The sequence below is a fragment of the Pipistrellus kuhlii genome, unplaced genomic scaffold (assembly GCF_014108245.1).
Source record: "Pipistrellus kuhlii isolate mPipKuh1 unplaced genomic scaffold, mPipKuh1.p scaffold_m20_p_17, whole genome shotgun sequence".
Classification (NCBI taxonomy): Eukaryota; Metazoa; Chordata; class Mammalia; order Chiroptera; family Vespertilionidae; genus Pipistrellus; species Pipistrellus kuhlii.
The window spans coordinates 16,010,094-16,031,970 of record NW_023425482.1 but is presented as its reverse complement, the minus strand read 5'-3'; the positions used below and the strand labels follow the sequence as shown (position 1 = coordinate 16,031,970).

The 21,877-nt window shown below is 41.7% G+C and overlaps 1 protein-coding gene across 1 annotated transcript in view; it reads right to left on the bottom strand.

The window, feature by feature from the left end:
- GLG1 (golgi glycoprotein 1) overlaps positions 1-18,764 on the bottom strand; it is a 109,044-nt gene extending 90,280 nt beyond the window's left edge. Inside the window, exon 1 of the mRNA XM_036441014.2 lies at positions 18,260-18,764. Within this exon, the coding sequence (XP_036296907.1) occupies positions 18,260-18,727 (468 nt within the window). The 5' untranslated portion in view covers positions 18,728-18,764. The remainder of the gene's footprint in view (positions 1-18,259) is intronic.
- Positions 18,765-21,877: the final 3,113 nt, after the last annotated feature.

Genomic DNA, 21,877 nt, shown 5'->3' with positions numbered 1-21,877 from the left:
CCTAACATACCTTGGGACATTGGTAGAGTTACCAAAGAGCCACATCTTAGCAATAGAATTAAATTAGGTACAGACTGAAGGCTGCTCTGGACTTGCCCTTAAAAGAAGTTTTAAAAAATCTTAAAAGGGCCGAAACCCGTTTGGCTCAGTGGTAGAGCGTCGGTCTGCGGACTGAAGAGTTCCAGGTTCGATTCCGGTCAAGGGCATGTACATTGGTTTTGGGCACATTCCCAATAGGGTGTGTGCAAGAGGCAGCTGGTCAATGTTTCTCTCTCATTGACGTTTCTAGCTCTCTATCTCTCTCCCTTCCTCTCTGTAAAAAATCAATAAAATATATTTTAAAAAAAAAAAGTCTCAAAAGGATCAAACTGAACTGTGTGCCAGACAAAATACAACACTCTAAAGGAATTCAAAAATGTCAGTATTCAAAAGGTGAATGTGAGCACCAGAAGAAACATTACTCAGTAGGGGGAAAAGACAAGAAATTACCAATAAAAGAATTAGCAGATGAAGACCTTAAAACAGCTATTACAAGTACATTTAAGGATAAAAAGGAAAATATAAACATAATGAAGAAAGAAATGGAATATATTATTCAAATCAAACTTCTAGTGCTCGCCAGTTTGGCTCAGTGGATAGAGCGTTGGTCTGCGGGCTGAGTGGTCCTGGGTTGGATTCTGGTCAAAGGTACATGCCCGGGTTGCAGGCTCAATCTCCAGTAGGAGGAGGCAGCCAATCAATATTCTCTCTCATCATTGATGATCTCTCCCTCTCCCTTCCTCTCTGAATTCAATAAAAATATATATTTAAAAAAATCAAGCTTCTACAGATGAAAAAACAAAATATCTAAAAATACACTGGATGGCATTAATAGGAGGCTGAAAACCATAGAAGATCAGCGAACATAAAGATACAGCAATAGCAATAACCCAAAATGAAATGTGGATGAGGTGGGGGTGAGGCAACTACTTTTGGGAGGAGAGAAGGGTGAAGAACAGAGCTTCATGACTTGTGAGTCCATAGCAAGCAACTTCATCTATGTAAGATTAGAGCCCAGGACACATCTCCGGTAAGGGGGTGTGCAGGAGGCAGCTGGTCGATGATTCTCTCTCATCGATGTTTCTAGCTATTTATCCCTCTCCCTTCCTCTCTGTGAAAAATCAATAAAATGTATTAAAAAAAAAAAAAAAAAAGATTAGAGCCCAGGAGAAAAGAAACAAAAAAAATATATTTTCTGAAGAAATGATAGACGCAGTATGTGTTCAAATATCTGTTGACAGATTTATATAAAAATGCAAAAGAAACCCTGGCTGATGCAGCTCAGTGGTTAGAGCGTTGCTCCTAGCACGGAAGGGCCTCAGGTTTGATTCCCAGTCAAGAACAAGTACCTGGGATGGTTCAATCACAGGCCCCAGGGTGCATGTGGGAGGCAACAAATCAATGTGCCTCTCTCACATCATCAATGTTGATACTTCCCTCCCCACCCCCCATTCTATCTAAAAAGCAATGAAAAAAATGTCTTAGGCCCTAGCTGGTTTGGTTCAGTAGTTATGAGTATCGGCCTGCAGACCGAAGAGTCTTGGGTTCAATTCCAGTCAAGGGCACCTTCCTTAGTCGCACACTCAATCCCATGCCTGGTTGAGGGTGTGTGCTGGTGGCAATCAATCAATGTGTTTCTCTCTCTCTCTCCTGTCTCCCCCACTCCCTTCCATTCTCTTAAAAAAAAAAAAAAATCAATGGAAAAAATATCCTCAGGTGAAAATTAACAATAAAATATTCTGCACCCAGCTGGCAGGGCTCAGTGGTTGAGCATCAACCTATGAACCAGGAAGTCACAGCTGGATTCCTGGTCAGAGTATATGCCTGAGTTAAGGGATCGATTCCCAGCATGAAGTATGCAAGAGGCAGCTGTTTGAGGATTCTCTCTCATCACTGATGTTTCTCTCTTCCCCCACCTCCTTCCCTCTCTGAAATTAACAAACAAAAGCTAAAGATATAAAAATATGAAAAACAGTAATATATATATATATAATACACACACACATATATAAAATAAAAAAGAAACTGTATTATATATACATATATAAAAGTTATAAGAAAAATAATTTGGTACATGGAATGACTGAGACTTTAAATTTAAAAAGACTTGGGTTGGAGTCTAAACTGTTTAATATTTATGCAAATCACAACCCATCTGACTCATTTTTTTAAATCTGTGAAATAAGGTTGATATCTGTCCTATCTACTACATACCGATATCAAGAACTGTCAATGAGATACGAAAGGTTTCACTGGTGAGTTTTTCTCTGATATTTACACTTGGTCCTACCTTTCCCCTATTGTAAAAAGTATAAAAGTAACTGCTTCCCTTCTTTTGGTCCTGGGGACAAATAAGCCACATGAGAAACTGCAAAAAAAATTTCAGGAAAACCCCCAAGGTGAGAAATCCATATTAAAATGACTAATTTCTCCTATCTGCTAGTTCATAACCGTAGATTTCAAGATGATACAAAAGGAAGCAATAAAATTGCTGGAAAGGAGATACTATTTATTCTAAATCTGAACAATCAGGTTGAACCATATGAAACTGCTGCTTTTATAGGTCCAACATAATCAAATATTGGTAATTTCTTTATGGTTCAGTTTAATAAAAGCAATAAAGCCTGAAAACAGTGCTTAAAAGATAGTGGAGAGAGGGGCAGTGGGCTGTGCAAAGGGAAAGCTATTGAACAATATTTTGGTGCAGAAAATTCTCAAATTTAAAATCTTTACCAACAACTATCGAGTCTAGTAATAATTAATGTCGTTTTTTGTGTGTGTTTTTTACAGAGAGGAGGAGAGAGGGATAGAGAGCTAGAAATGTCGATGAGAGAGAAACATCAACCAGCTGCCTCTTGCACACCCCCTACCGGGGATGTGCCCGCAACCGATACATGCCCTTGACCAGAATCGAACCTGGGACCTTTCAGTCCACAGACCGACACTACCACTGAGCCAAACCGGTTTTGGCTAATGTTTTTTAACATTCGTTTAAAATCTTGCTTGGCGTTGACTTGTATTGACATGACCTTCAAACACGTGGTATCTACAGAACATGTGAAGTGCAATTAACAAGTTTTGCTTGAAAAAGTTTGTGTTTGGTTTGGTTTTTGTTGCAAAACTAGGGCTAAGAAGATGGCGGATGAAGAGCATATTCGGCACTGCATGCTTTACGAGTTCCAATTAGGAAGAAAAGCAAGTGAGGCTGCAAAAAACATCTGTAGTGCTCTTGGTCAAGATGCAGTTAGCGCCAGAAAATGCCAGCGTTCGTTTGAGAAATTTCGCGAGGAAAATTTTTCGTTAGATGACAAGAGTGGTTGAGGCCGTGTGTCCAATTTTGATCAAGAAGCTCTTCAAGATCTTTTGGTGCAAAATCCTCAAATTACCCAACAAGAGCTTGCGACAACTTTAAATTGTTCACAAAAAACAATTTCCAATCAATTGCGTGCACTTGGCAAAGTCCAAAAGTTTGGAAAATGGGTTCCTCATGAGTTGACCGACAACAACCGTAATCAAAGAGTCACAATTTGCAGTTCGCTCCTCTCTCGTCAAAACCGTTTGCCGTTTTTAGAGCAAATTGTTACCGGAGATGAACAATGGGTGCTGTATGTTAATTTGAAAAGACAGCCTCAATGGTTGGACAAAAATGAGGCTCCGCAGCCCACGCCAAAACCTGACTTGCATGCGAAAAAAGTGATGTTGTGTGTTTGGTGGAATTTTAAAGGAATTCTTCATTATGAACTTTTACCATCTAACCAAACCATTACAAGTGCAGTGTATAGTGCCCAATTGGAAAGGTTAGCCCAAGCTTTAAGAGAAAAAGAACCCGCGCTGATTAATCGGAAGGGCGTAATTCTTCACCAGGATAACGCACGACCGCATACTGCAAGAATCACTGCTGAAAAACTGCGCCAGTTGGAATGGGAAGTTCTCCCTCAACCTGCCTATTCTCCTGATATTGCCCCTTCCGATTACCATTTGTTTCGTTCTTTGCAAAACTTTCTTCTTGGAAAAAAATTTAATAATGAAGAATGCCTCAAAAATGCATTGACCGAATTTTTTGCATCAAAATCACAAGAATTTTACAACAGAGGGATTAAAATGCTTCCTGAGCATTGGGCACAAGTAGTAGAAAACAACGGCAACTAAATTGTTGATTAAATTTTGTTGTATTGTTTAAATAAATTCGATTTAAAAAGTATTAGAAAACGACATTAATTATTACTAGACCTAATACTATTTACAGATAAACCCTGTACACTCAAGTGCTGCAACTCGGTACTCTCTGGAAGCCCACACCGCTATGCTGTGTATCCGTGGGTGTGGGAAAGCAGGATGTTGGGTAAAGAGCTAGTGGGAAGTACTAGTGGGAAGTTGCTTTAAAATGAGAAACTGTTTTCATAAGAGGAAGAGAACCACACTAATCTATTCTGACATCTGCTTTCACTGTCCTGATTTGTCCTATTTCAGGTACACTATAAAGATGAAAATCAACACACAATAGGCCTGTCCAGCGTGGCTCAGTATTTGAGCATTGACCTATGAATCAGGAGGTCTGTTCAATTCCCAGGGTTGTGGGCTCAATTCCCAGCAGGGGGCATGCAGGAGGCAGCCAATTGATGATTCTCTCTCATCACTGATGTTTTTATCTCTCTCTCGTTCTCCCTCTCTGAAATCAATAAAAATATATTTAAAACACACACACACACACACACACACACACACACACACACAAATCCTTGAAACTTCTCATGATAAAAACAACCATCACCAGACAAAAGTTCTTATCTACATACATACAGTTCATATCTACATAATAACCAGGTCCTAATAAATCTATCCAATTTAAGATTTAATATAATTATAGGATTTTAACTGTTTCAAAACTGTTAAAAACTAACTTTGTTACCCAATTACCTCAGAAACAGGCTTACATGCTGAAAATATTTTTGTATTGTCCTTAATACATAAACTTATGTATTTATACTTTGACATAGACTGTTTCATAAGACAGAAATGCCCAATCTTAGCAATTCTATCTAATAAAAGAGAAACATGCAAATTAACCATCACCTGCTATGCACACAGCCAATCAGAGTATGCAAATTAACCCAACAAAGATGGAGGTTAATTTGCATATGCAGGCCTGAAGCCTGCTATGAGGGGATGGGGGGAGGCGGAGGGAGCAATTAGAGTGGTGCTCCAAACAGAAGCAAGGACTTGTGGGCTCCATGGGCTCTGACAGCTGGGAAGAGGGGATGTTCTGGCTCCTAGGCGGCTGGGAGTGAAGTGAGGGCAAGGCAGGCCTATTCTTGCACAAATATCATGCAACTGGCCTCTAGTACAATATAAGAATAAAAATCCTTGCCCTAACTGGTTTGGCTCAGTGGATAGAGTGTCAGCCTTCAGACTCAAGGGTCCCAGGTTCGATTCCAGTCAAGGGCATGTACCTTGGTTTCAGGCACATCCCCAGTGCAGAATGTGTAGGAGGCAGCTGATAGATGTTTCTAACTCTCTATCCCTCTCCCCTTCCTCTCTGTAAAAAAAAAAAATCAATAAAACCTATACATATATACATATATTTTTTTAATTTTTTTATTTTTTTAAAGAATAAAAATCCTTATACATTTTTCTCTGAAAAGCTAACAACTTTTGGGGAAATTTCAGTGATTTTTTTGGATGACAAGTTCAAGGGAGGCCTGCATGGCAGATCCTACAAACTCAGAGACCAGAGTAACCACATAGGATTGTCTGAACATAAAAATTCCTAAGTAAAAGTGGGTCCTGGCAGGTAGTAGTCACATCCTAGGTCTGTAGCTTCCTTGACAAAAGTCAATATTTAACTTAAGAGTCTGTGTATTGTCTTCTGGCATCTAAAGTAACATACCTTGCCGAAACCGGTTTGGCTCAATGGATAGAGCATCGGCCTGCGGACTGAAAGGTCCCAGGTTCTATTCTGGTCAAGGGCATGTAGCTTGGTTGCGGGCACATACCCGGTGGGGGGTGTGCAGGAGGCAGCTGATTGATGTTTCTTTCTCATCGATGTTTCTAACTCTATCTCTCTCCCTTCCTCTCTGTAAAAAAACAATACAATATATATTTTTAAAAATCTCTCCAGGTTTGGATATTTCTTGCATCAACCATTTTTAGATTTATCTGGTTTTACAAAGGGCAAAAAAGATATAATCAAAGCCTGCTCTTTCTAAGCTGATAAAATAGCTATGTTCTTAGTCACTGCATTCAGTGGAGGGGGGATCTGTTTTAAGTAGTACAGTCACCAGAATGTAAGAACTATTTTTTCCCTCTTACATGAGAAAATGGAGTTTCCCTTTGTCTGACAGGCAGTGTATCCTAAATTTAGGCATTATGTAGGCCAAAAGAACTAAAAAACATTTGGTAGAACTGAATTCTTTTACCCAGAGAATTCACCACATTATACTCCATAATCTGAAAGTATACACATTTTAAATACATAGTAAAATTATATGAATGTTTTTCATCTTACTCTTTGAGTAAGTTCAACTAAAGTTTTCTTGGAGGAGCCTTGGAAAGATTGTACTAAGTATGCAGCATTTCAATTCACATTTCTCTTTAAGACAGTGAACATAACCCTGGCAGATGTGGCTCAGTTGCTTGAAGTATCTGCACATCCAAAGGTTGTGGGTTCCTTCCATTCCCATCAAGGCACATACCTACCGTGTTTCCCCGAAAATAAGACATCCTCCGAAAATAAAACTTAGCACGTGGAAAGATTAGACATCCCTGAAAATAAGACCTAGCACAACTTTGGGAGAAAAAATTAATATAAGACACTGTCTTATTTACAGGGAAACAGGGTAGGTTGAGGGTTCCAGTCACTTAGGGCATATACGAGAGGCAACAAACACTCTCTCTCTCTCTCTCTCTCTCTCTCTCTCTCTCTCTCTCTCTTTCTCTCTCTCTCAAATCAATAAACATATCCTTGGGTAAGGATTTTAAAAAAAAAAAAAAAGACAGTGAACATAAAGCCTTATCTTGAATGATTCCATCTGCAACAACAAAGGGAAAGGAAAGACCATTTATGGGCAAATACAGTGTCCAAAAAATGTATACACAGGCTAACAGCTGATTCTATTACATTTTGAAAATGAAATGTACTTTATTAACACTGCTTTTATAATTATTCAAAGTGTGTATACATCTTCATATTTTTGGGACACTGTGTAGTATTTTAAAATGTTTTCATCCACTCCATAACTCTGCTGGGAGTCGATTTCATACCTCAATTTTATAAATAAGAAAATTCAAGATATTAATTTGTGCAAGACCACAGTAAGTAGTAAAGTGAGCTAGGATTTTATCTACACATAGATTTTTAGCTATGCATGTTCTAGTTTCAAAGCCCATTCTATTTTCCCACTCAGTAATAGATGTGCTCAGTAGATGACACTAATTAACAGGTGGCAGGTTTTGTTCATGATTAAAACTCTCTATTACGTCCCCTCCCAGCTCTCTGTAGGTTTTGTCCACTCCATTTGTTTATCACATTCAAGGCTAATTTAATCAGTGCAGGAACTTTGGAAGTTCTGTTAAAAGACTGGCAGGCTAATTTAAACTTAATTTATAAACGAAACCTTCCTAGATACCAGAGATTTCTTTAAATATTATTTTCTTTGGTTCTTTTCTTTTGTGTAACTTTGCATTTGAATTGATTCATAACTTACATTCACATTCCCTTCACTGTTTATCTTATTATTTTAAATATATGTCACATTTGTTATTTTTCAAAGAAACCCAAACTGCTTTAAGAGTGTGGTCCTGTTTTACAAGTGTACAAATACAGGAATTTAAGTCAGCACCTATTTCCACCAAGACTCTCCCTATAAAGAGTTATACATATTATTCAAGCCTTCAATGGGAGAATTTATATTCTCTTCAATTTAACATAATTTCTAATTTCAGCAGTTATTAAAGGTGAATTAAAACGAATGCTTGGTTCTTTTAATCCATTGTTTTTAGATTCCAGTCCACACTGCTTGTTCCTCCACAATCTATTTTAATGCAGATACAAGGTTAGTACTGGCACAGTTCTGAAGGCCATCCTTGAGATTCTTCCTTAAGTTTCAAATTTATCTAATTCAACCAAATAAAGAAGAATCGCTTAGGACTTCCAGTCTCATAAGAATATTGTTCCTCTCAAGTTGAAAGAGTGACTACAGTATCCATTACACCTCATAAATTAGGCATGCTGAAGATGAAATTCATGCATTAACCAGGTTGGGAGCCATTTTTAGGTAACTAAATTAAGAAATTCATATGAACCACCAACTTAAGAAGAATAAAAAGTACTAAAGAGCTTTTATTTCTAATCCTCTCAGCCATTTCCTCTACCATATGCCCATAGCATTTAATTTGTCCTTCTATTATAGTACTTACTATTTTATAACTTGTATTATGGTCTTTATTTTTTAATATATTTTTATTCATTTCAGATAGGAAGGGAGAGGGAGAGGGAGAGGGAGAGGGAGAGGGAGAGGGAGAGGGAGAGGGGGAGGGGGAGGGGGAGGGGGAGGGGGAGGGGGAGGGAGAGGGAGGGAGGGAGGGAGGGGGGGAGGGGGAGAGGGAGAGGGAGAGGGAGAGAAGGAGGAGCATCCATGATGAGATAGAAACATCCATGGATCGGCTGCCTCCCACAACCCAGGCATGTGCCCTTGACCCGAATTGAACCTGAGACCTTTCAGTTCGCAGGCCGACACTCTATCCACAGATCCAAAACAGCTAGGGCTATATTATAGTTTTTAGTTAAAATATGTTTTTCTTCTTCTAGGCCAATATATGTGGCTCACAGAAATATAATGTGAGCCACATATATTATTTTATGTTTTCTAGTAGTCACATTAACAAATAAAACCTAATATCGATATATACAAAATATTGCCATTTAAACATGTAATCAATATCACAATTAATGAGATACTTTGCATTTGTATGAAAGGAATGCTAATTCTTCCCAACCAAGAATTATTTTACACTTACAGCACATCTCAATTCAGACAACCTGTTTTTAACTGTTTAATAGCTACATCTAGATGGTGACTACCACATTGGACAGCTACAGGAATAGGGAGAGAGGGAATGTCTAGCTATTTTACAGCAGGATAGACTTACTTTTAAATCCTAATTCCACTACTTATTGACCCTTGGAAAACTCCTCATGAAAATAAATATGTCAAAAATAATAATAAAATTAAATCTCGTAAGATTAAATACAATAGAACGCCTACAAAACATCTGATCTCTTATGAAAAGGCACACAGATAGCTATTATACATTTTTGTCCTCTAACACTAAACAGTGTTTTGAAAATAGTAGTTATTTAATAAATGTTTGCTGAAGGAAGAAAAATTAATTTGTATGACATCCTATAAGTCATTTTAACCTATTCTTTTAAAAATACTATATAATATCTCAAAAAGACAGAAGGTCTTTTTGGATTGTTGCTAAGTTTGTTTTGAACATATTAGGAGAAATGTACAAAAGAATAATGTACCATTTCATCTTTTGGACTGTCCAAGTGTTTTATTTTCTTCCAAAGAACAATGAATTATTAAGCAACCATATGCTTAAAGTACTTTTCATCAAGCGGCTTCTTAAAAAATATTTGCCGTAAATGGCAGCACAATTTTTTAAGTAACTCTCAATTATCTGTAGGAATATTTTTTTTAAATATATTTCTTTATTGACTTCAGAGAGAAAGGGAGGAGAGAGAGATAGAAACATCAATGATGAGAGAGAATCCTTGATCAGTTGTGTGTGTGTGTGTGTGTGTGTGTGTGTGTGTCCCGCTACTGGGGATCGAGCCCGCAACCTAGGCATGTGCCTTCAGTCCACATACTGACGCTCTATCCAACGAGCCAAGCTGGCTAGGGCCTGCAGGAATAATTTTATCCCAGGTTGGAATAAAAACACATTCTATCTCTGGGCTTTACGTAAAGAACCAGCCAGTGGTGCATATAAGACCCTTTGTAATCTGGACTCTGAAAAAATTCTCAAACTCTACTTTAGTCAGTAGAGCCCCCTTAACTTCATCACACTTAATCATAAGCATCTTCCTCTTACACTTGCACCCCTGGTTCCACTGCAATGTTTCGTATTTCCGAAGGTCACAGAATCACAAAGTACCAGAGCTGGAAACATCTGAAGAGATAACCCAGCCCTGGCCGCTGTGGCTCAGTGGGTTGAGCATCTCCCCAGGCACCAGTTTGATTCCGTCACATGCCCAGGCTGCAGGTTTGATCCCCGCTCTGGGTGCACGCAGGAGGCAAACCAATGTTTCTCTCTCTTCCTCTTCCCTCCCTCTTCTCCCCCTCTCCCTTCCACTCTCTCTAAAAATAATATTTTTTAAAGAGATAATCAATCCAGCCTTAGTATTTTCCAAAGCATGCAACATAGGTGGTAAACAAGATGATTTCCGATGGTATGCATTAGAATTGTGCACTTCCACAGCCATATATTTTGTTTAGTATACCTTAGAAAAACATAATACATCCAGCTCAAGAATTCATGGATATCTTCACAGAAACAGGACTATAGTACACAGTCCCCTATGTAAGAATGAAAAAGTGATATGATTTTCAAGCTGAGTGGAAGAGTGGAGTTCCACCCATGTCTAACTCTTAACTTTGTGCTATTTTCATAGCTCTAAAGCAGCAGTCACCAACCTTTCGCACCTCACGGACCAGCAGTGGTCCGCAGACCACTGGTTAGCACCGCTGCTCTAAAGAACTTACTGTTTGTATGACACCAAGTTATGAACACGCTCTTACATAACTGTTTCTTGATCCCAGTCTCATTTATCAAACCAACTGTAAGCAATGGTGGTGTCTTCAAGTGTTCTTCCACAATAATAGGTGCAGAATCGGAGATCAATAATGCCTTGATTATGTGGTTAGACGGTTTCCAACCACTGAGAGATAGTTAGCACTGGAGGAAATTCCTATGGCTCAAACAAAACAATCATAGCATATCCTGAAGCCAAACAATGTTTAGATTAATTGCTGTTTGCATTATTCATATCACTTATTTCCCCCCATGAATGAATAAGGAATCAGGAGATGGTACACACATAAATCCTAGAAACTATAGACACATCTTATTTTACTGCGTTTCACAAATGTTGCATTTTTTTTTTTTTTACAAATTGAGAACGAGACCCTCAACCAGCAAAAAAGATTACCATTCTCTTTATTGTGGTAATCTAGAACCAAAACCGCAATACCGCCAAGGTACATACACAGAATATAATACAAGGAAAAACTCACAGATTAAATAACAGGGATCTTAAAATTGTACTATTGCCCAAATCTCTCATTTAACACAAGGGAAACCGAGACTCGGAGTAATAAAATGATGTGCCACAGCCACACAATTAGATAATGACAGTGCCAGTGCCAGCTTCAGCTCTCATTCACTCTTTGTGCTGTTCCATGGAGCCAATACCAAGAGGAGAAGGACACATCTCAATTCTTACAGGAGCACAAATCCTGCGTAAGGCAAGATGGAATTTAAAAATCTTTTCTTAAACAGAAAGTCTGCTCATCATAGACTCAGACTAGTAACTGAATTAGCTTTGTCTAATAATGCTGGCCTCTCTGACTGAGAAATCCACAATAATTCAATGCCTAGGAGCTTTTGCAGCCCAGTGTTTTTGGTAGTGAAGAAAAGAAGATTCTAATTCCAGGTGACCCTTTTCCTTTTGTGTCCATCTATGAACACTTGGCATTCTCATACTAATTTTCCCAGCTGCAACCAACCAAGGTAGATTGGAAAAAGGATGGTCTTTGACGTTACAAAGAACTTCCTGAATACAAGCTCTACCACTCAGGATATAATGTTGGACAAATTTCTTCATCTCTCTGAGCCTTGTTTCTCAAACAAGATAATACTATCCACCTCACAGGGCTATCAAAAGTATTAAATGAGATAACACAGATCATGTGGTATACTTTCTTAGGACATAGTTAAGTGGATGGTTAAGAATAGTGTAAGAAGCCGAGACTGGTTTGGCTCAGTGGATAGAGCGTCAGCCTGCTGACTGAAAGGTCTCGGGTTCGATTCCGGTCAAGGGCATGTACCTTGGTTGCCGGCACATCCCCAGTAGGGGGTGTGCAAGAGGCAGCTGATCGATGATTCTCTCTCATCGATGTTTCTAACTCTCCATCCCTCTCTCTTCCTCTCTGTAAAAAATCAATAAAATAAAAAAAAAAAAGAGTGTAAGAAAAATGTTCATCTATGAGTTTGAAAGTGAGTTTATATTTTATTATGTTGAAATGTTAACTCCTGCTCAAGACCAAATAGTCCATCTCCAATAAATATTTACAAAGCATTCACTCTGTGCTTAAGTTATACACCGTGGTCCACAAATTTATAATCTAAAATTGACATATCAAGGGAAGATACCAAGAAATTCAGAAGAAATACTTCATAATGCGCTCTCTCTCTCTCTCTCTCTTTGCTAATCCTCACCTGAGAATATTTTTTCCATTGCTTTTCAGAGAAAGTGGGAGTGAGACAAGGAGAAAAAAGGGGGGGGGAGAGGGAGAGGGAGAAAGAGGGAGAGAGAGAGAGAGAGAGAGAGAGAGAGAGAGAGAGAGAGAGAAACATTGATGTAAGAGAGATACATCAACTGGTTGCCTCCTGCATGCACCGGACAGGGGATAAGAATGGGGGTGAGGAGCCGAGACCAGTTTGGCTCAATGGATAGAGCGTTGGCTTGGGGACTGAAGGGTCCCGGGTTTGATTCCGGTCAAGGGCATGCACCTTGGTTGAGGGCATATCCCCAGTGGGGGGTGTGCAAGAGGCAGCTGATAGATGACTCTCTCTCATCGATGTTTCTGACTATCTCTCTCCCTTCCTCTCTGTACAAAATCAATAAAATATATTAAAAAAGAGTGGGGGTGAGGAGCCAACCTGAAATCCAGGTATGTGCCCTTGACCTGGAATAAAACTTGAAACCCTTTGGTGCCCAGGCTGATGTTCTAACCACTGAGCAACATGGGCCAGGGCACATTATGCTTTTAAAAATAATTATATATTTTTATTTATTATATTTCAGAGAGGAAGGGAGAGGGAGAAACATCAATGATGACAGAGAACAACTGATCAGCTGCCTCCTGCATGCCCCACACTGGGGATCGAGCCCACAACCTGGGCATTTGCCCTGACCAAGAATCGAACCATGACCTCTTGGTTCATAGGTAGGTCATTGTTCAACCACTGAGCCTCGCTGGCTGGGCATGATGCTTTTTTACTACTAAAAATAACAGGTTCTTGGTTTTCTTTCTTCCTTTTTTTTTTTTTAAATCCTCACCTGAGGATATTTTTCCCATTGATTTCTAGAGAGAGTGCAATTGAAGTAGGAGGGGGAGAGGGAAAGAGAGAGAGAATCATCAGTTGGTTGCCTCCAGCACATGCTCCTCCTGGAGCTGGGGAACCCGCAACAGCGGTAAGAGCCCTTGACAAGGAACCGAACCCATGGCCCTTTAGCCCATGGGCCCACACTCTATTGTGCAACACTGGCAGGACCACTGGCTGATTCTTGTATGTGCTCTGACAGAGGATCCTGTATTGGGAAAATGCTCTAACCAACTGGGCCTTTACGTCCATAGTTATTTTTTTCCATTAACTAGAACTATTAAGTTTTATTTTTTTATTTTTATTTTTTAAAATATATTTTATTGATTTTTGTACAGAGAGGAAGGGAGAGAGATAGAGAGCTAGAAACATCGATGAGTGAGAGACATCGACCAGCTGCCTCTTGCACACCCCCTACCGGGGATGTGCCCGCAACCAATGTACATGCCCTTGACCGGAATGGAACCTGGGATCTTTCAGTCCACAGACCGACGCTCTACCACTGAGCCAAACCGGTTTCGGCTTAAGTTTTATTTTTTATATATATATATTTTTAAGTCCTTATCAGAGACATACATTGACGTATTAAAGAAAAATGACATAGTGTCTGGGATTTGCTAAAATATGCCAGTAACCCAAACCCTGTGACACCCCCCTACACACGCCAAAAAAGGAAGTTGAAGCTGGGTGATCATACATGGGGAGTCATCATACTTGTCTCTCTACTTCTGTGCATGTTTGAAATTTCACAATTTAGAAAGTTTTTTTTTTAAACTTATAACAACAACAAAACTAAGAAAAACTATGCACAGCACTAGTAAACTCCTAAGAAACCACTGTCTTCATCTAAAACTTCTAAATACAACATCTCAGCCAAAAATACATCAAGGATTTTTAAATTACTCTCAAAAGTCATGGGTTCGATTCCCCATCATGGTTGTATGTCTTATCTCTTTAACTACTAACTAGAGAGCAGTACCTTCTCTTGCTTCGGTATTACTACTCCTCTACCTGTTAAAACAGTCCACAGTGTATTTTTTCCTTTCCTACATAGCTATTTTTTTCCATTAACTAGAATAAATTACACCCACACAAACATACCCACACACACACCAAGACTCTACTATCCCACCATTACTACTATTACACCTACTATTTAATAGTGGGCCTACTAGGTACTTGACCTTTTATTTATTTATTTTTTTCTTAAATATATTTTATTGATTTTTTACAGAGAGGAAGGGAGAGAGAGAGAGTTAGAAACATTGATGTGAGAGAAACATTTCGATCAGCTGCCTCCTGCACGTGCCCCCACCGGGGGTGTGCCAGAAACCAAGGTATGTGTACCCGACAGGAACAGAACCTGGGACCCTTCAATCCGCAAGCTGACGCTCTATCCACTGAGCCAAACCGGTTCTGGCTATGTACTTGACCTTTTAAAAAAACATGACTCATCTGAGAGTGTTAAAAAGAAGGAAAAATCCCCCACAGAACACACACCTTCAAAATAATGGCCAAATTGATTTTTAAAAAGCTGTGAACTAATCCGTATCTGTACCTAGTTTTACTACAGTTTTTAATTTGTTGGCCTATGATGGAGTAGTTAAATTGGAAGTATCAGTTGAAATTATTTAAAGGTAACTATAATGCCTGTAAGTATATTCTGTAAGTGAACTGCTACAAAACTGCTACAGAGCCGGGACCGGTTTAGCTCAATGGGTAGAGCGTCGGCTTGGGGACTGAAGGGACCCGGGTTCGATTCCGGTCAAGGGCATGTACCTTGGTTGCGGGCATATCCCCGGTAGGGGGTGTGCAAGAGGCAACTGATCGATGACTCTCTCTCATCGATGTTTCTAACTCTCTGTCTCTCTCCCTTCCTCTCTGTACAAAATCAATAAAATATATTAAAAAAAAAAAAAAAAAAAAAAAAAAAACTGCTACAGAAAACTTAACATATTTCAATTTAAGACTTAAGCTGGTAACCTATATGAATGTGTATCCACTGTGCTGTACATCTGAAACACAAAAAAAAATGTTGAATGCCAACTATAATCAAAAAATAAATTAAGCCGAAACCGGTTTGGCTCAGTGGAAGAGCGTCGGTCTGCGGACTGAAAGGTCCTGGGTTTGATTCCGGTCAAGGGCATGTACCTTGGTTACGGGCACATCCCCGGTAGGGGCTGTGCAAGAGGCAGCTGGTCAATGTTTCTCTCTCTCAACGTTTCTAGCTCTCTATCTCTCTCCCTTCCTCTCTGTAAAAAATCAATAAAATATATAAAAAATAATAAATAAATAAATAAATAAATAAATAAAATTAAAAAATAGACAACCTAACACTATATATTCCAAAATAAAAAATGTGGTTTACTATACCCACATGCTTTGCCTTTTCGTAATTCTAATCACAAGTACACAGAGAAAAATCTTCCTCAAATTTGTATCCAAAAAGATAAAGATGTACATGTCTACTTTATCATCAAAGAGTCCTATTCACTGAACAGCAAATACAAATCATATTCCATGATTTCACTTCAAATCTGCCTAGCCAGTTTATTTCTTTAAGTTATGCTCTTTCAAACACATAAATCAGATTGAACTAATTCTCAAACTAAGTGAAATAAAATTTCCTTTGCTGTCTTTTTTTAAAAAGTAGTTTAAAAATAACTCCACCTTCTGAAGACTATACAACTGTTGTCCATGGTACTCCTCTTTATTTTTATGTATATAAAATTAGAGGGAAATTAATTAAATTGGAAATTTAGATTTCCTCTTACCCACCAAAATACCCCCACCTTCCATTTACAGGACACCTTTTCTTCCTCTGGAGCATAAAACGGAATCCAGTAGTTTACTCATCCTCAATCAGTGCACAATGTTAACTGCCTTAGCGCTGAATCAGGTACCATACTCTAGAAAGTTACAAAGGAAATATAGGACCCAGTAGCTACCCTCAAAGAGTTTCTATATCATCCCATAAAGGAAGAAAAATGTAGTTACTGAACCAATATCCTTGTTGAGAATCTTACAGGCAAATGGAGTAAGGACTATATTTCAGGCCAGGTTCTTTAAAGTAAGCAATGCCAGGAAGATGGTACCTTACTAAATTAAACAGACTCCAAAACTGGTCAGATCTATTTGTGGATTATATATGCTCCTACACAGTTCTACATGCATGATAAAGGAAGGCTGTGCCTGTAAGTGGAGGTTTCCATATGTCCCTGATGCACACAAAGAAAGAGACATGTCTTCATTGGATGGGCCACTTTTTATCCTTTTCCCTGATAACGTCCTGTTTTGCCACAAACCAATAGCAGGATGCTAGTCTGAGGGAACTTCTATTATACATATATCATCAAATATCCAGAAAGCTTCACAGAATTAAGAGCCTTAGTTCTATTTATCTAGAAGAATGGCTGAAAAATAAAGAATAACAAGAGATGATCATCCTTCTAGTTATTCAAACTGTGGCTGCGAAGTACCCGAAGGCCCCACACTTCTGGCGGCTCCGGACACTTTCTTTCTCTCTGACTCCTGATTATGTATGTCTTTTCCTCTCAGGTACTATTGTGTATATAACATATAGATCAAATATCACCGTGGGATTGGGGCGTGGAGGAGGAAACCACTGCCTTTCTACAAACCAGTCGTCTTCCCATGACCAAGACACCACCTCGGGCAACTCTGATGATACAATTGGCCACACAAAACTGTATCAAACAGCAACTTCATTCTCCTTGTTCACTTTTGGGCCTAAGACGATACACCTAAACTTTTTTTTTTTTTTTTTAAGTATCCCTATCAGATATGCTCTCAAACTCTGGACTGAGAATTGTCATAGATGTCTGCAGCATTAAAACTAGAGAAGAAATGCTCTGTCGCTTACACTGAATCACATCCAATAATCAAATCTAGATTGCACTGAGAGGTCCTGTGAGAACCTAATGCAGACGTCGGAAAGACAAGAGTCCACAACCCAATCACAAATGCTGTGTGCGTGTGTGTGTGTGTGTGTGTGTGTGTGTGTTACAGCTTCAAATGTTGCCCCAACTTTCCAAGCTCTGAACTCTATCTACATCATTTGGCTAGTAAGAGCTTAAACTTGAGATACAGTCCAAAAAGACCTAAAGCAGAAGGGAGAAGCAGCATAAATTCGTTTCAGTTCCTGGCAGATAACAGGAATTTTCGAATCACAAAAGAATGGGGCAGAGACCAGTCAATTCGGCGACTGACAAACAATGCACATCAGACAAGAGCCCAAGTTCCCTAAACAAATACCACCTTCTGGCCATCCACAGCTCCCTTTCTTGAGCCGCGTTTAGGAGCGCCAACCATTTTCAGGTTAACAAGAGGGTGGCTACATATGTAATAGGGTTTCATTAACTATTAAAGAAAGAAAAAAAAAGAGGGTTGCTACAAATTGTCAAATCCAAACGGATGGCCAAACCGGGAACAGGTCTTCCGCGCGAGGAGCCGCTGCGCTCACAGAGCATCTTACACAAAAGACCGGACCGAACGCAGACCCGCTCCGGGGCTCCGCGCGCTGCGGCCGCGCGCCGAGCCGGGGTCGGCGTCCCACGTCCCCGCACGGGGAGGAGGGAGGGAGCGAGGGCGGGGAGGAGGAGCCGGCTTCTCGGAAGGCGCCGGGGGGAGAGAGAGAGAGAGAGAGAGAGGGAGAGGGAGAGGGGCTGGGAGGGAAGGCGCGAGCGCAGCGCAGAGGAGGCGAGCGGAGCAGCGGACCAGCGTCAGCCGCTCCCCAGGCTGGCGACACCCACCGGCCCACACCAGGCCCGGCCCGCCCGGCCCTCGCGGCCCCGGCCCGCCTCCTCACCTCCCTCACGTCCTGCAGGCACTCGAGCACCGCCAGGTTGTTACTCCAGGTGTGCTTGGGACACACGCGGGTCACGTCCTCCCTGCAGAACTCTTCCTCCGCCAGCTTCCAGCCACCGCCGGCCCCGCCGGGCCCTGCTCCGCCCCGCCGGGCCGGAGGCCCACCCGCCGGGAAAGGTGGCTGCGGCGGCTGAGGTGGTTGTTGCTGTTGTTGCTGCTGCTGCTGCTGTTGCTGTTGCTGCTGCTGCTGCTGCTGCTGTGGCTGCACCTGGAGCAGCGGCTGCCCCGCCGGTCCGCCGCCGCCTCCACCCGGTCCCCCAGGGAGCACAAAGTTGGGCACCGGGCCCTGGCCCTGGCCGTGGGAGGCCTGGCCCGGTAGTTTCTCGGCCCGGGCCGCCCCGAGCAGCAGCAGCAGCTGCAGCGCCGCCGACAAGCGGAACATCCTCCGTACACGTCCACACGCCGCCATCTTGGGTCCGCGGCGAGCTCGACGCAGCCGCCGGCGCCGCGTACTTAAATGAGGAGGCGTGGTCGCGGCGAAGAGGGCGGGGCCACGGGAGGGGGGGCCGGATGGACCACACCAGCCTCCCTCCCCCCGCGGAACGCCGCGTACTTAAATGAGGGGCGTGGCCACGGCGAGGGGCGTGGCCGCTGCGAGAGGCGGGGCCACGGGAGCGGGGCTGGCGGACCACACCAGCCCCTCCGTGCGCCGTGTCGGCAGTGAATGGGGAGCGAAGCCCGCGAGGTGGCCGTGCTCGGAGCCGCCACGCGCGGGGCCCAGGCGGGCCCGAAAGCGGCGCTCCTTGCCGGAGGAGTTGCCGGTGTTCCCTTCAGTAAAAGCCGCGGCTGAGCGGCTTGGCCTTACTCCCCTTGGTTGTCGTCACAGAAAAATAGAGAGGAATTGGGGTTGCCACAACCAAGATGGCCGGTAGAGGATGTTGCCTGTTCAGTTATAGAGGTGAACTTCACCCCATCATCAGGTGTACCCCAGCCTCTTCTTGCATCTCTGCCTGCTTCCTTCAACCTGCCTCCAAAGTCGTTTTTATGCAGAGAAGGCAGCCTGGAGTCAGGGTTGGGAGCACGGGTTCCAGGGTAAGAAAAGATCCCCTTGGCAATCCTTACTCTCCTGCAGGCTGGGCAAGTCCTGGAACTTCTCCGAGCCTCGTTATTCTGCGGAGGAAGAGGGGGGAGCTCTAATGGGAAGAACAGTTGTGAAGCGTGCCTGGCCCTCACTATAGAATTCAAAGTGATAACCAGCATTATAAATACACTGTGAGACACTCTGTGTATGAATCTTGGTGTTAAGTCAGAACTGAAACGCATGTTTAAAAGCGGTTAAGAGCCCTGGCCGCTGTGACTCAGTTGGCATTGTACCGTGCACTGAAAGGTTACAGGTGCGATTCTGAGTCTGAGCACAAATCCAGATTGCAGGCTTGGAACCCTCCCCCCCCACACACACACACACTCACACACACACATCACCTCCCACGTGTATGCAAAAAGTAGCCAATCCATGTTTTTATCTCTTCCTCTCTCTCCTACCTACCCCTCTCTCTAAAAATCAATTTTAAAATCTTTTTTTTAAAGAGTAAAATAAAATATCTTTGAGGTCTCGTCAAGTCTGTGCTTGAGTAACTGTTTTTAAAATATATATTTTATTTATTTTTTTATTTTTTTACAGAGAGGAAGGGAGAGGGATAGAGTTAGAAACATCGATCAGCTGCCTCCTGCTCACCTCCCACTGGGGATGTGCCCACAACCAGACTGACACTCAATCCACTGAGCCAAACAGGTCAGGGCCTGAGGAACTGTTCTTACTGGCTGACTTGTATGCAGCACTTTACGCTGGTATTGGTTGTTTCACCTCACACCAGGGTCCCTTCCTCTCCTCAGGAGAGAGATCTTCACAAAGCTGCTTCACATTCATTGTGCCATGTGGACTGGGTTGGGTTCTAATTGAACTGAGGAATGGCATAGAAACGGCAACAATTGCTCTAACCGATTTGGCTCAGTGGATAGAATGTCCGCCTGTGGACTGAAAGGTCCCAGGTATGATCCCGGTCAAGGGCATGTATCTTGACTGCGGGCACATCCCCAGTAGGGGGTGTGCAGGAGGCAGCTGATCCATGTTTCTCTCCCATCAATGTTTCTAACTCTCTATCCCTCTCCCTTTCTCTCTGTAAAAATTCAATAAAATATATTGAGAGAAAAAAAGGAATGGCAACAGTTCTGCATAGCAGGATTAAATATCTGCCCAAGATAAACTCTGCCACCCTGGGACCAGACTCCCTGTGACTTCCCATTACCTTGGTGTACTTTTATCCCACTCAGACAATCCATCATGTTGGGGGAAAATAACAACTTAAAGTATGTGATACCAACTGGTGAACATGCTCAAAAGTGCAGCTTTGGCTGTGCTGACCCCCATCTCAGACATAACTAGAGCCTGAGATATCAGATGCCTGAGATGGGATATTATGGGGGATACACTGAAGCTGACTCCAGGTCTTGATCTTTGAAAAGGTCATGTTGGCATCTCCACCAAACTCTCAGCTGCTACTCCCATAAAATGGCTCTCAGACTTCTGCTAACCTTGAGGATTGCCTAAGGCAGCCCAGGGAGACCAGGTAAGTGTACATATTCAATAATAGATACATGGCATGGTTATGGTTAAGTCTCAATCAGGTATAGAAAATACATCACCAGAAGTTCTTTAAAAGTCACCAGGGGCCATTAATTTTTTATATTTTATTGATTTTTTACAGAGAGGAAGGGAGAGAGATAGAAATGTTGATGAGAGAGAAACATCGACCAGCTGCCTCTTGCATGTGCATGCCCCTGACCGGAATGAAACCTGGGACCTTTCAGTCCGAAGACCGACTCTACCATTGAGTCAAACCGATTTCAGCAGGGGCCATTAATTTTTAATGATGGATCTGCATGTACTCAGACAAAAGTGGGAGATTAGCCAGACCAGCATGACTCCGTGGTTGAGCATCAACCTATGACATATACCTGGGTTGCAGGCTTGGTCCCCAGTGTGGGATGTGCAGGAGGCAGCCAATGGTTCTTTCTCATTGATGTTTCTCTCTCTCTCTCCCTCTCTCAAATCAGTAAATTATATATATATATATTTAAGTGGGAGATTATTCCAACCTAGTTTAAGGCTAGAAATTAACAATCTGCTAAGAGAAGCCAACAGTTGCTTATCACACAGTCTGCAATGAGGAAACCCTATGCCCAGCCACAGACTGCCTTGGGAGATAGGGAGGCGTATATGAGCCTATCTTGAAATTACTAATGACCAAGAAGCAAGAAATCATGAGAAATCTGGGAACCTGGCCAGCTCAGGCTGTGACAGCAAGCCTAGATCTTCCATAAGGCACAAACCCCCAAGTCAGTGAAAAGAGGGGTGACCTCATCTGGGTCTGGTGGCCTTATTGACTTTTCAAGATAAAATATACTGCCTCTGTCACAGACTGGGAATTCATTTTACCCTTTATTGTACCCTTAGTTGTTTATCTTCACATTTAAAAAATATATATTTTATTGATTTTTTACAGAGAGGAAGAGAGAGGGAGAGTTAGAAACTCGATGAGTGAGAGAGAATCATCAATCA